At 41.8% G+C, this 15,959-nt stretch overlaps 1 protein-coding gene across 1 annotated transcript; it reads left to right on the top strand.

The window, feature by feature from the left end:
- Positions 1 to 12,719: 12,719 nt before the first annotated feature.
- LOC146969881 (tripartite motif-containing protein 16-like) lies at positions 12,720 to 15,149 on the top strand. The gene has a single exon (XM_085805405.1). It carries the CDS (start codon positions 12,923 to 12,925, stop codon positions 14,588 to 14,590), a length of 1,668 nt encoding a protein of 555 aa, XP_085661531.1. The 5' UTR covers positions 12,720 to 12,922; the 3' UTR covers positions 14,591 to 15,149.
- Positions 15,150 to 15,959: the final 810 nt, after the last annotated feature.

Genomic DNA, 15,959 nt, shown 5'->3' on the forward strand with positions numbered 1-15,959 from the left:
CGGAGTCCAGGATTGCTGCGAAGGAGGACCAGGAAATCATGTTGTCGAAGGTACTGATTCATACTCTACGTGTTCAGAAAGATTTGATGGAGGGCGGTGCGTGGCGCAGTGGGTAGAGCGGCCGCCCCATGTAGAGGCTACAGTCCTCGCCGCAGGCGTCCCCGGTTCGAATCCCGCGTCGGGCAGACCTTTCCTGCGTGTCATTCCCCCTCTCTCTGCCTCCCCATTTCCTGTCTATCTCTACTGTCATCACTATCAAATAAAGGCAAAAAAGCCGAAAAATATACTTTAAAAAAAAAAAAAAGAAAGATTTGATGGAAAGATGTGAAGATTCTGAGGGCCAATCGCGAAGAAAGAATCTGAGAATCTATGCAGTACCTGAAAAGTTAGAGGGAAGCGACATGACTGGGTTTGTGGAAAAAGTGTTACGCCACACGCTGAAAATTGAGGGGGAAATACCCATTGAAAGAGCGCACCGCTCTGGACAGCTGATTCAGCGCAATAACAACAAACCCAGGTCCATTCTAGTGCGCTTTCAAAGCTACAATATGAGGCAGAGGGTGCTCAGTGCCGCCTGGGCAAAGAAAGAGATTAAACTTGAAGATAACACCCGCATCTACTTTGACGAAGATTTCACTAACAAAGTGTTCCAGGAGAGAGCAAAGTACAGGGATGTCAGAAAGCAACTGAAGGAGAGAGGGATAAAGGCGCGTGTGCTTTTTCCAGCAAGGCTGAAGATAACAGAGGCTGGAGGAAAAGTGAGAGAGTTTCGCGACCCCCGACACGCAGCAGAGGGGCTCCGCGACTATGGAGTTGCCATGGAGATGACGCCCAGAGAGCCCGACTTGGAGTCCATGCTGAAGGCTTCCGGGTGGGAGACTGCGCCCAGCAGGAGAGCAAACCCGGCAAAGGAAATGCTGTCTGGGGTAAAGACATTATTGGATGCTATCAAAAAGCATGAAGACGGCGACGAAGAAGAGGAGGAAGAGGATGAAGAGGAGGCGCGAGGGAAAACGAAGAGGAGTCGAAGAGGAGACCACCAGAAAGTGACTCTATGAAAAAGGTATGGACAGATAGACAAAACAAAGACAAGGACAGTGGACTGGGGATTCCCTGTGTAAAAACAGTCACCATGAAATTTTGTTGTTTGTTTTGTTGCTGTATTTAGTTCTCTCGTCTTAAATGACAGAGTTCTTAGAGAATCGAACATTTACGGGATCTGACTGCAAAGTGTATGATTTTGAGTATCAGGTAGACCCGGAGAGTCACGTGTTTAATAATATTATTGACACTGTAAATATTATTCTGATGATGAGCTCAATGCCAAAATTGTAATGGACAATACATTTTCGTTAATTCATTTTAATTCAAGAAGCATGTATGCAAACTTTACTAAAATTAAAGAGTATCTGAATAAATTAAAAGGAAAATTTAAGGTGATTGCATTATCAGAGACATGGATAAAGAAAGAGAGAGGCACTGAGTTTCATCTTGATGGCTATGAGTTACACTACATAAATAGAGAAAATAAGATCGGAGGGGGAGTGGCTTTTTTTGTTGACAGAGACTTGAGTTGCAGAGTAATTCAAAATATGACAATTGTTAAAGAAAATCTAATGGAATGTATAACTGTGGAAATTGAGTTAGAAAAGAGCAGAAACATTGTGGTTACTTGTGTATACAGAACCCCAGGGTCAAATGTAGAAACTAGGGGTGTAACGGTACACAAAAGTCACGGTTCGGTACGTACCTCGGTTTGGGGGTCACGGTTCGGTACGGTTTCGGTACAACAGACACTAATTGAATGTAAAACTAAAATCTGTTTTGTGTTATAAAAGTAAAAAAAAAAAGAGAAAAAAAAGAATATAAAATAAAACAAGTGCATTCATGCCATTCATTAATTCTAGAGGGGAAAAAAACTTGCACTTGACAACTGTCAACTATTATTCGAATTATTAAATTATTATTATTAAAAAATATATTATTATATATAAAAAAAAAACAAAAAAACAACTAACATCAATGTTGGTTTACACAGTTAAATTAGACTAGATGCCAGTTACTTTGGTGATGTTTCTGGTCCTGTCTGTGTTCATAAAACAGAGGCAGCTACACGCACATCCCAAAAAAACTGAAGACTAGGTGCTGGACCAAGACACAGGTAAGGAAAAAAGGAGACCGCACACTAGTTAAAAGCTCCCGTGACAGTTTAATGTCACTCACACGTTTCAGGCGTCAGCCCTTCATCAGACATAGTGTGTGGTCTCCTTTTTTCCTTACCTGTCTGTGTTTATGTCATGTTAAAAGCTGCGGGATAGGTTGTTGCACACAACTTGTCTTCTTCCTTGCACCAGTGATTGACATATCGGGTTGAACATGCGCTACGCGTTTGATGCGTTTCTAGCGACGCAGCGCGCATCCGTGAAACATCGCCGACGGACTTTGTCCGGTGGACAAGTCACGAGCTGCTTTCTATGGTCGCGAGCCGTCGCCACCGCCGTTGTGTTTCATTGAGAAGCCACGGTGACATGAATGAAGCAGCAGCTCCTCTAACTTCACACCATGGATGTATTATATTGCTTCACACTCTCATCACTTCTCTTCTTCGTCTGCTATGACGGCTGCAGGCAGCTTCGAGGCTCATTACCGCCACCTGGATTCGAGTGAGGACTCGACTTTTTTTTTTTTTTTTTTTTTTTTAATATTCATTCAGACGTATTCGTCGTGTGACTGTGTGCACCGAACCGTGACCCCCGTACCGTGACGGCACGGGACGAATACATATACCGTTACACCCCTAGTAGAAACGTTTGTAGATAGTCTAGAAGAGATAATAAGTAGAGTGAATGAAAACAAGACATGTATGACCTGTGGATATGTGAACATTGATCTACTCTGTGCAGCAAAACATAAAGCAACATCAGATTTTTTGGACACTCTATTCAGTAGAGGTTTCCACCCCCTAATCACAAAGCCTAGTAGAATTACATCATCTAGTGCTACTCTGATTGACAATATATTTTTGAATGTCACAGAGAATAATATCACTTGTGGGTTAGTAATAAATGACATCAGTGATCATTTACCAGTGTTTGTAATATATGATTGTCACATAAAGAGTAAGGTAAAGGAAAACTGTTATAGATATGCAAGGGTAAGATCAGAGGAAGCAATACTTAAAGCTATGGTCTACGTTTTGAAAGTGGATGAGAAAAATTTGAAAAAAGCACCTCTCACACACTCCCGCCCCTCCCCTCTGAGCTCGTATGGCCCACCCCTCGGGACCTCCTCGCGACACGCCTCCCCCCCCTCCCCTCCCCTCACAGAGCAGAGCGGAGCAAGCAACAAGCCTGCTGCCTGCTGAAACCAAACGCGGCTTTGAATGCGGAGTAAAATGTCATATTCACAGTCACAACTTCCACAATAAAACCAAAGATTACCTGTTCAACATAAACTCAGCACCGCCGCTGCAGCAGCCTGACCGGGTCTCTCTGCACCGCGGCGCCACTGAGCTCCAGGCCCCGACTCTTCCTGCTCCTCTCCCCCAGACACAGGACCCTGTCCTGGGTCACCCAGCGCGAAGAGTCTCCCTGTAGCATGAGGCTGTGCTCGGCGCTAGCCCACTAATAGCACCAGCTGCCGGTGATGAGGCGGTGTGCCAGTACCGTCATCGCCGTCCCCGGCAATGGGACTGCGGCGGGCGACCGCTGGTACGAGCAGCGCCGCCATTAGCAACCATTAGCACAGCCTCATGCTACAGGGAGACTCCTCGCGCTGGGTGACCGGCCACAGGGTGCTGTGTCTGGGGGAGAGGAGCAGAAAGACCGGGGCCTGGAGCTCCGCAGCCAGCGGCGGAAATTACCGAGGGGGCCATTTGGCCCCCAATTTAGCCTAAAATGCCCCCAAAAATCATGCTCCAGGGGCCAAAATTGGCCCCAAGTTTTCGAAACAAATATATATATTTTTACATTATAATATGACATTAAACTAAATTTTTCATGTTCATTAATTTACCGTTGCCGCGTCTCATTATTCTCCTGATGGAATTTAACGAGATGAGTGAAGTGACAGCGCAGCGGTGCCGCCCCTCCCCCTCTCCCTACCACACAGGTTTTGTTCAGCAGGTGCAGTGCCGCTGCCGCAGTTGCTGTGCCGTGATGGACCGCTACTTAATCAGGCCGGCGGTGGCCGACAGAGAGTCGGTCCAGCAGGATCCTCCTCCGCAGGATCCTCCTCCGGCTTCACCAGATCCTCCCTCACCAGACCCCCCCTCACCAGATTCCCCGAAAGCCCCCGTGAAGAAGAGGTGCACCTTGCCATCCACTATCGCGCGATGGAAGCTGGACTGGCTGGGTGTAGAAGAGGTGGGGAAAAAAATCGTGATGTTCTGCAAAGCTTGCAGAGCATATCCACCAAAGGTCAAACAGACTATCGGACTGAAAGTAAACGATTTAATAGGGAGTGAACAAATAAAAAAATAGACAGCAAACCGTCATCAGACGACGAAACAACACCGACTCGCTTATGGTAAGTGACAACACGCTAACTTTTAAGACTTTACATCTTTCGTGTGGCACGTTAGCTAAGGTGTCGAGTTAGCTTAAAGCTAACGTCACCGTCTACATCCTGCAGCAATATGTGGCTCTCGGTGTTTGCAGTATGCTGCTGCAGGATTTAGACGGTGACGTTAGCTTAAAGCTAACAAACTCTACACTATGGTTAAGTTCCTGATGTAGAATGTGTATTATAGGGATCGCTGACGTTTATTATTCACGGACAAAAAATCGATCATAATCGGCGAGGGGGGTGGGGGCGGGGGTGTAGCCTACTCGGTGTCTCGGTTCTCGGCGGATGAAAGCAAGGCGGCTGGTTTATGCAGCCAGGCTCTTCTCAGAGCTCCTGTTCCGTTGTGATTATGAACTGTGCCTTTTGGGAGTCATCACTGCAAAGTTTAAAATTATTCCAGAGCTTGACTTCTTAGACATTTTTGACTAATTAGCCGATGAGAACCGGTGTCAACTACTTTGCATGCGCAGAAAAAAGGGAAAATAAGAAAAATAATCCATCACGGACTTCATGGTTGATTACCATGGCAACGATGAAGCTTCGATTTTTTAAAGAAAATTTTTTAGGGGGGTGGTAAGGCCTAGGTTTTCAGCTTCCTTTTATCTTTAATAGAGGGGGCTGCTGTTTTTCTATCATTCAACCAGTTTGATTTGAACATTTTTAGCCTTCTGACTAATATTTATAGCAACCCTAACTTTATATAACTAATTCTTTATATCTAGTTGTTTTATATTTAAGAGTGAATACACTACCATAGTAATTTTTGCTTTTCATGTGCTATTTTTTTAAGAAATAATTTAATTATAAATGAGAGGAAATTGAATTGCATTTACATACACTGATATATTGATTAATAACCCACTTTTATATTTTTGTTCACAGATGCTTGGTGCAATCAGTTAAAACACAAGGAGCCCATTGTAGATGCAGTGTGCCACATGAAGACAGAAGTTTTCAAGAAAATGGTTAAGCTTTTTGACATTTCATACCACATTGCTAAGCACGAGAAGCCCTTTGCATATTTCCCAGCTCTCATTAACCTTGAGAAGAGACATGGTGTGGAACTCGAAGACACATATAAAAACCCCAAACAGGCACAAGTCTTTACTCAGTACCTTGCTGAAGAAATACAGGACATGATGATTACCAGGCAAATTAGAGAATCAAGATACATCCTTGTGGATGGTAGCACTGACCGCTCAACTTTGGAGAAAGAGGTTGTGTACTGCAGATTTTTACATAACCATGTGCCTGTCATGAAATTTGTCGGAATTAAGGATACAGAGTGCACCACAGCTGACGGCATCCTGAAGTGTGTCAAGTCGCAGTGGACTTCCAAGGGATTGCCTGACTTTAAAGGACACCTTGTAGGATTTGGTGCGGATGGAGCCAGTGTTAATTTTGGGTGTCGGCAGAGGATCTACAAGAAGCTACAAAACGAGATGCCGTGGCTGATGGGAATTCACTGTGTGGCTCATCGTTTAGAACTTGCATGCAAAAATGCATTCCAGGGAACATACTTCAGTCAAGACATTGATGGTTTCTTGGCCTTCTACACAGCCTTTTATCGGGGTTCAGGTAAACGACTAAGGGAATTGGACCAGATGTCAGACATTCTTGAGCAAACACTTATGACACCTACAAGACTCGATGGGGTTAGATGGTTAGACCATCATAGAAGAGCAATTAAGGCACTTGAAGCCAATCTCCCTGCTGTGATTACCCATTTGAGTGACATTGGGAGCGACCAGCGCAAGGACATACAGAAATGCGATGCAGCAAAAGTGAGAGGCTGGCTTAGTAAAATTCACAGTCACAATTTTGTTCTACACATGGGATTGTACATTGATGTTTTGGCTGAGCTGTCACACCTCTCACTTACTTTCCAGAAGGATAACATTTCTTTTCCGGCAGCGGTGGAGGCAGTCAGTATCACAGGGCAGGTTTTGGAAGACATGGTGAAGCACGATGGACAGAAACTAAAAGCCATAAAGATGGCATGTGAGAAAGGTAACTACAGGGGCATTGAGCTCACAGGGCAATTCACTGAGGCTGAAAAAAAAAGAAAACGTCCAGAGAGGAGCTCATCAATGAATTAGTTGCCTGTCTGGATGAAAGATTTCAGTTAAAATCACACACAGTCCTTCAAGCAATGTTGAAGTTCGACACAAAGCTATGGTCTGAATCCAGTGATGATTTAGCTACATATGGCAATGAAGAAGTTGCACTCCTGCTGGAACACTTCAAGGAGGTTTTCATTTCCAATGGATGTGATACAGAGTGTGTAATGCCTGAATGGGCACGTCTAAAAAAAGTGATTAAAAGAAACTATACAGGTGTCACATGGGGAGACCTGTGGCCTCAGATCTCCCTAAATTGGTCTGAGCAGTTTCCTAACTTGCTTCATGTCATTGAGATCATTCAGGTCTTGCCAGTGTCAACATCGAAAGTTGAGAGAGCTTTCTCTCTTCTGAACAGAGTCAAGACAGACTGGAGAATTAACCTCAAAACAACCACAATAGAAAACCTCATGCACATCTCTCTAGAAGGACCACAAGAAGAGGATACTGTTGGAATTGTGGAAGCTGCAGTAAAGAACTGGTTCCAAAGTTCACAAAAGAAAAGGCACCCATCAACAAAACCATATGGTAAAAGGCCACAGTCCTTCACATCAACTGCTGCAGCTGCACCAGCAACAACAGAAATGGATAACATTGAATCTGAGTCTGATGAGTGAAATGTAGCCTTCATATTCATGACAAACAGAACTAAGCAGCTGTGTCCTCTTGTGAAAATATTACTTATGTTTATCATATGCAGGTTTAAGCACATCAGTTATGTTTAAGATGTACTGTTGTGAAAATGTTAATGTTTATGATACTGTATAGAGGACAAGCACTGTGGTTAAGTTTAACTTAGCTGTCTGTTACCGGTAAGTTTAAATGTCCTGTTGTAATAAAAAAAAAAGCCTTAATGTTTATGATATAAATCTAGTTGTGTCTTTAAATTTGAAAATTGATCCATTAGAATTGGAATAATAAAACTGACTTATGTGGAAAAAAACCTCCATGTAATGTGGGACATGCTGTGAAAGGAGGTCAGTGCAGAATGACTGCTCACTGGTTGATAGACTGATACTGCCTGATACATGTGAGAAGGGCGTTATATGAAATGTGAAGTCATTATGAGTTATTGTGTTTTATAAAATTCTCAAGACTTAGAAATTAACAATGATTTTATGTCAGACATGTATGTTGACAGGCATAATCATAACTATCATATATATTTAGCACATGTTCAGACATTGGGAGGGGGTAAAAGGCCACAGTCCTTCACATCAACTGCTGCAGCTGCACCAGCAACAACAGAAATGGATAACACTATATCTGAGTTCGATAGTGAAATGTAGCCTTCATGTTCATTACAAACGGGACTAAGCAGCTGTGTCCTCTTGTGAAAAATATGCCTCATGTTTATCATATACAGGTTTAAGCACATGAGTTTATGTTTAAAATGTACTGTTGTGAAATGTTAATGCTTATGATACTGTATAGAGGACAAGCACTGTTGTTAACTTTAACTTAGCTGTCTGTTACTGGTAAGTTAAAATGTCCTCTTGTAAAAAACAAACATGTGTTCTGCTATCCACAAATACAAATTTCTCATTTGTAACTTGTATTTTGGTTTTTACAAATAAATATGTGTTTGTAAATATATTGGGTATGTGTAAATGTATAGCTACTACTTCCACACTTCTCTCTAAAAGGGAAAAGGTAAGCTTTACATTTATTTGGGTTGGCAGGCGACAAAGTACAGTAGTGATGGCTTTGTGCATTTAAATCCCTTTTTTTTGTTTTTCTTTTAGATGGCCCTCAAACATTTTGAAAATGCCCCCACTTTTTGGACTGTGGGGGCCAAAATTGCCCCCAAAATATTTTCTTTCATACCCTGTCCGCAGCACCGCAGTGCAGAGACCCGCTCAGGCTGCGGCTGGAAGCAGCTGTGTGTCGGGGAGAGGAGGAAGACAACTTAGCTCAGCAGGGCCGCGGTGTGCAGGGTGCAGCACCCCGGTCAGACTGCAGCTGGAAGCAGCTGTGTGTCGGGGAGAGGATCAGGGAGACTCGACGCGGCACCGGTACCGGTAATAACGGCAGCAACACATTCTGTGCTTCTGTACTGTGTAGGGCCCGACCGATATGGATTTTTTGGGGCCGATGCCGATGCCGATTATTAGGGGGAAAAAAATCCGATAACCGATTAATCGGCCGATTATTTTTTTTTTTATAAAGTTTTACAATTTTATTAATTTAAGTAATATATCTACATATATTATATAATATATAAATTAGGGCTGCCAAATTTTCATTGGTCAATTGGTTGCAGGAAAAAACAACAACATTTGGAGTACTGTCTTGTCAAAATTAAGTCAAAATCAATGACTGAACTGTGAAAGGCTATAGGGCTTTTATTTTGAAGGGCCAGATACAGGAAGTCATGACACATGACACTTTTTTGTTGTTGTTGTTGTTTTTACACGGCACGGCGGTCTCTCTCTCTCTCTCTCTCTCTTTTTTTTTTGAAAAGCGACTTTTTCCAGTGTTGTTCCAGACGTTTCTGGTTTGTTGAACTCGACGTGGAAGCACGTATCACCGCTGTTTTCAATGTTTAGCGGGTGCTGCGCTGCCGCGAGCCCCGGTCCCACAGCGCAGTGTGTCACGGAGCAGAGACATGATTGTCCCGCTGCAGTCAGAGACCCGCACCGCCGCCCCCCAGTCTACACAGCCTGAGCTCAGTCACTCACCCTCCTCATCCACTGTGTTTATTGATAAACGGGCGTAGCTACTGCCGGTAATAAAACCCGACCGGCTTGTTGAATCTCGGACCCAACACGGCCGGAGTCACGAGCATTAATTAATTAATTCACAACCCGACCTCGGTGTTAAAAAAAAAAAAAAAAAGTTAAAAGAAAGCCAGCAGCAACACTGGTTTTGAGACAGTTAACAGTTAATCAAGTTGTTAATAAGCTGTGTGATGTGTGTGAGTGACAAGGCTATGGCGGAGCGTGTCCTGCTGCAGATCAGTCACTCTGCTGTGCTGTGAGGTGGTTAGTGGATGCAGTTGGATGCGCCCTCTACAGGATAAATAACCTAATGTCGGGGGATCTTTTCAAATGGGGGAACATTTTCAAAGTAAAACCAAGTCTTATTCCCAGCATTTTATTTCTGAAAATATCGGCGACAATCGGCGAGTTTTGGCCGATTACCGATTATTCTCAAACGGGCTATAATCGGCCGATTTAATCGGCTCGCCGATAAATCGGTCGGGCCCTAGTACTGTGCTTCTCTGAATCCTAGTGGGGCTTTTTTTCGGCAGACTGACCGGGGGTGGGGGGCAGCAGGCGCTGAATTGGTGGGTTTATATGTGTCTGTGGCTGAGCAGTTCAGAGCGGTTACAACTACTTGTAGTTTCTAAGCGGAGGGGGTGGGGACGAGGCGGGTCGAGGAGGAGCAGGAGAGACGACGGGATAGGATGGAGGGTGCGAGCCAGTGGGAGCCGGACGGGGCGCGCCGTGCCCATTGGTCAATTTCTATGCAGGCCCACGGCTGATAGACTGAATGGATTTTTTTGGTTCTTTTTGCTATTTATATTGTGTATATTGGACCACAGGACCATAATCGCTGTATAAACGATGTTAATAATAATTACCAATGCTCCAAATCGTAGACCATAGCTTTAAGTTTAGAAATGATTTGTTAAATGAGGAATGGAATGAGGTTTATACAGAGGGAGTAAACGATGCATATGATTATTTTTTAAAAAGAAAAACACACTGTATAGAGACTTTATTAAATTTAGAACAAACAATGCTGAAAATAAGTATAAGAGGTATAAAAATAAGTTAACAACAATAATGAGGCAGGCCAAAAGGGAGTATTATAATAAAATACTAAAAGAAAATGAAGATAATTTGAAAGGAACATGAAGGATCCTGAATGAGGTAATGAGGAACAAAACAGCTCCAACAGCTATGCCAAATTATTTTATTAATGAGAATCGAGAAATTAACGACATGAATCAAGTTGCCAATGAATTTAACTCATTTTTTGTAAATATTGGGCCAAATTTAGCTAACACAATCTCAACACAAAATCAACAATTCGAGAGAAAAGAAAAAATGGGAAGCAAGGTGCTACAGTCAATGTACCTAGGTGGGGTGAGTGAGAATGAAATAATATCGATTATAACCAAAACAAAGAGTAAGACATCAACAGACAGTGATGGGATAGACATGTGTATAGTGAAAAAAACTATTGATTGTATAATTAAACCTTTAAGTTACATATTTAATCTTTCTTTAAGTACAGGTGTTTTTCCAGAGAGGATGAAAACGGCAAAGGTTATTCCTTTATTTAAGTCAGACGATAAACATGAATTTAATAACTATAGACCAGTGTCAATGCTCTCACAATTTTCAAAAGTGCTTGAAAAACTGTTTGTACAGAAGTTAGACATATTTCTTGAAAAGAATCACTTGCTGAGTGAGAGTCAGTATGGGTTTCGAACCAACCGATCTACAGCAATGGCACTAATGAAAATAACGGAAGAAATAACAACGGCATTAGATAACAAAAAATATACAGTTGGGGTTTTTATTGATTTAAAAAAGGCGTTTGATACAATAAATCATGAAATTTTAATTTCTAAATTACATAATTATGGTGTGAGAGGAATTGCCTTGGACTGGTTAAGTAGTTATTTACAAAATAGAAAACAATATGTTCAGCTAGAGGGTTACAAATCAGAATGTATGAGGACTCTATGTGGAGTCCCACAAGGATCCGTTTTGGGACCTAAACTTTTTATTTTATATATTAATGATATTTGTGATGTTTCAAAGATTCTACAGTTTGTTTTGTTTGCTGATGATACTATTTTTTTTTGTTCTGGGGATGATTTGGGGATTATTGCAGAAAACATCACTAATGAAATGGTTAAACTTAAGAGATGGTTTGATGAAAACAAGCTTTTGTTAAATTTGAAAAAAACTAAATTTATGGTTTTTACAAATCGAAAAAAGGATGAAATTGAACTTTCATTTGCAGGAGAGAGTATTGAAAGTATGTATTTAGGTTTTTTGGGCGTTATCCTGGAGGACAAGTTGTCATGGAAAAACCACATAGCATATGTAAAAGCCAAGGTGGCAAAGAGTATCTATATTCTGAATAAGGTTAAGTTTGTCTTGGACACTAACACACTAAGAATTCTGTATTGTACATTTATTTTGCCATATTTTAATTATTGCGTGGAGGTGTGGGGCAACACTTATGTAAGTAACATCGCTCCTCTGATTCTGCTACAAAAAAGAGCAGTAAGAGTAATCCACAAGGCAGGTAATAGAGATCCCTCAAATTTTTTATTTCTGCAGGTTTGTTGAAAATGGCTGATATAATAGAACTACAGACCCTAAAAATTATGTTTAAAGCAAAGAACAGATCATTACCAGAACATTTACAAAGCTTGTTTAAACTGGAGGAAGGGGACAACAGACTGAAGCTTGATTTTAAACATACATTTGCAAGGTTAAGCTTAAAACAAATGTGTATTTCTGTTGCAGGTGTAAAAGTATGGCATTCACAAAGCAAGGAATTGAAAAGCTGTACAAGTATGTCTCAGTTTAAGAAAATGTTTAAAAAAAGAAAAGATAAGTATTTACAAAAAAGAAGGAGAAAGAGAAAAAGAAGGGAAAAAAAGAAAAAGATAGATAGACGAGTGGTGTTTACCGTTATTTTGTTTGTTTGTTTTTTTGTCATTACTATGTTTCATTATCTTTAATATTTTGAAACAGAGAATAATATTGGTGTTGAAGTAAGCCAATGAAATTTGTAACAACAGAGAGGGGCAGGTATTATACGTTTTTTCTTCATCCTGCTCCTTTTCATTCATGATGAAAATGTGTACACAATGTATATGTGCAACTATGTGAGAACCATGAATGAAATAAATCAAAATGAAATGAAATGGTCAATCCTTTTATAACTGGCTCATAATTTTTACTGCATGTTGTAAAGGACAGTAAACACAACCTGTCTCTGACAAAGTACAAAGTAGGAAAACATGAAACACTGTCACTCTTTTCCTGCTTCAACACTCATCAAGCTCCACCCTGTTCATGTGTTTCCTTGTTCCCTCCCCTTCAGATCTACAGTTTGAAGATGGGTGGAACCAACATGTGGTGAAGAGGAGGAGCTGACAGGCCCCGTTCCCTGCAGAGACACATGTTGTTTAGATCAGAGCTCAAACTAGTTTCACTTCTGAGCAACAGAAACTCAGACAGTCGTCGTCTGTGAGAGGTGAAATGGCGCAGAAAGGAGTTCATCTGGACCAGGAGACCTTCTCTTGTTCCATCTGTCTGGATCTACTGAAGGATCCAGTGGCTATTCCCTGTGGACACAGCTACTGCTTCAACTGTATTAAAACCCACTGGGATGGAGAGGATGGGAAGAAAATCTACAGCTGTCCTCAGTGTAGGAAGAACTTCACACCAAGACCTGACCTGGTGAAAAACACCATGTTAGCAGCTTTAGTGGAGGAGCTGAAGAAGACTGGACTCCAAGCTGCTCCTGCTGATCACTGCTATGCTGGACCTGAAGATGTGGCCTGTGATGTCTGCACTGGGAGAAAACTCAAAGCTGTCAAGTCCTGTCTGACATGTCTGGTCTCTTATTGTGAGAAACACCTGCAGCCTCATCATGATTCTTCTTCATTTAAAAAACACAAGCTGGTGGAGCCCTCTAAGAAGCTCCAGGAGAACATCTGCTCTCGTCATGATGAGGTAATGAAGATTTTCTGCCGCACTGATCAGCAGTGTATCTGTCTTGTCTGCCTTCTGGATGAACATAAAGGCCACGACACAGTCTCAGCTGCAGCAGAAAGGACTGAGAGGCAGAGAGAGCTGGAGCTTAGTCGACAAAAAATCCAGCAGAGAATCCAGGACCCAGAGAAAGATGTGAAGGTGCTTCAACAGGAGGTGGAGGCCATCAATGGCTCTGCTGATAAAGCAGTGGAGGACAGTGAGAAGATCTTCACTCAGCTGATCTGTCTCATGGAGAAAAGAAGCTCTGAGCTGAAGCAGCAGATCAGATCCCAGCAGGAAACTCAAGTGAGTGGAGTCAAAGAGCTTCAGAAGAAGCTGGAGCAGGAGATCACTGAGCTGAAGAGGAAAGACGCTGAGCTGAAGCTGCTGTCACACACAGAGGATCACACCCAGTTTCTACACAACTACCCCTCACTGTCAGCACTCAGTCCATCTACACACTCATCCAGCATCAATATCCGTCCTCTCAGACACTTTGAGGATGTGACAGCAGCTGTGTCAGAGCTCAGAGATCAACTACAGGACCTTCTGAGAGACACATGGACAAACATCTCACTGACAGTGACTGAAGTGGATGTTTTACTGTCACCACCAGAGCCCAGGACCAGAGCTGGATTCTTAAGATATTCACAGGAAATCACACTGGATCCAAACACAGCAAACAAACGTCTGTTATTATCTGAGGGAAACAGAAAAGTAAAATATATGGGTAGAGATAAGTCTTATTCTAGTCACCCAGACAGATTCACTTACTGGTCTCAGGTCCTGAGTAGAGAGAGTCTGACTGGACGTTGTTACTGGGAGGTGGAGAGGAGAGGAAGAGTTTATTTAGTAGTCGCATACAAGAATATCAGCAGAGCAGGGGATGAAAGTGGGTTTGGACGTAATGACAAATCTTGGGCTTTATTTTGCTCCAACAACAGTTTCACATTTAAGTTCAACAGAATCGAGACTCCAGTCTCAGGTCCTCAGTCCTCCAGAGTAGGAGTGTACCTGGATCACAGAGCAGGTATTCTGTCCTTCTACAGCGTCTCTGAAACCATGACTCTCCTCCACAGAGTCCAGACCACATTCACTCAGCCTCTACATGCTGGATTTTGGGTTGGTTGGTCTAATGGAGACACAGCAGAGTTGTGTAAACTCAAATAGACAAATATCATTGAAGGTGCAGTTAGTTAAAATCTGTATTTTAGTTCATCACTTTCTTTAGTCTCCATGTTTGTTGCTAAAAGCTCATTGCTGTTGTGTCTCTGCACTGCACAGAGATCACCTGTCAATCAAACATTGTGGGCGGGACTTTGACCTCTTGTCATTTCTTGTTGTGTTGATGTTTGAGTTTGTTGAGGTGGAGCTGGAGCCGTGGAGGAGATCACTGCTCATGATGATGTTTCTTTACCTAAACTCACATTTCTCCACATGAAAATAGAAACTTCTCTGAGCTCTAAATATGTGTTGGATATTTGTGTTGATGTGTTTGTGTGTTGTTGTTTGGGCCTTAACAGAGAAATCAGCAGACCTTCCTTTATCACTGAGGTTTGTTCTCACTGTGGAAACAAAGTAATCTAGAATGACATTTACATTGATGTGTTTGTCCGATCAAATGTTATTGTTGTTCAAATCCACTCACTAATCAGGTCTATGAGCTTTAATCAAAGTGTAAATGTCATGATGATAATCAATGAGATGATTATTTTATTTTCCATATCTAGATTCACTTCACTGAGATCATTATTTTTCCTCTGGCGCCATCATCTGGTCAAAATTCAAAACCTTTGAGTTGGACATTCCTGCTGTTTGAGTCTTGAGAGCTGTGTTGTTTATATAACTTCACAACAGGAACTCATTTTGTTAGAAGATGGAAGATGATCAGAGAAATATTATCCTATGAACTGGTACTTTACATGTTTTGTAACCCCATTTGTAGCTTTTGTAAAAATTCAAAATGTGACAATAACACATTCATTTTGTGACTGCACCATTTCAACAATTCTGTGGATAGAACTCAAAGTTTCATTATGACCAACATCTGTAATACATTTGTTCATTCAATTATGAGTATGTATTATTTGGTTTCCATTACTCAAATAATTTTTATAATAATAAAGTTTTATGTGATTTTATGTCTCCTCAGCGACAGCTAGTTTATGTGTGTGGGTGTGTGCAGGGCCGGCTTTAGCCATTTTGGTGCCCTAGGCGAGATTACTCTCAGGCGCCCCCCGAACAATGATCATAATGATCATAACGATAACATAGCAGTGTATCTCTATGTCCTCTCTGACCCTGAGATACACAACTTGCACATACAATCAGTAAAATTGCATTGAGTAAATAAATCCTGGGTGAAGACATGAAAAAATTTGTCTCTTCACAATCATGAGAACAAACTGTTGTGGTGCTTGAAATGGGTATACAAAAGTCTGGGCTTCACAAAAGCAGTGGAATATACTGTATGATATAAGGCGATAAGTGTAGAAAAAGATTTGTGAAATTGCTTTTTGAGCATAAATGTTAGGCCTAA

The sequence above is a fragment of the Trachurus japonicus genome, chromosome 17 (assembly GCF_045865225.1).
Source record: "Trachurus japonicus isolate A0001 chromosome 17, Traja_1.0".
Taxonomy (NCBI): Eukaryota; Metazoa; Chordata; class Actinopteri; order Carangiformes; family Carangidae; genus Trachurus; species Trachurus japonicus.

Bases quoted from the DNA above. Each gene is read 5' to 3' on its own strand.
- LOC146969881 (XM_085805405.1), top strand. From the start codon at position 12,923: ATGGCGCAGAAAGGAGTTCATCTGGACCAGGAGACCTTCTCTTGTTCC.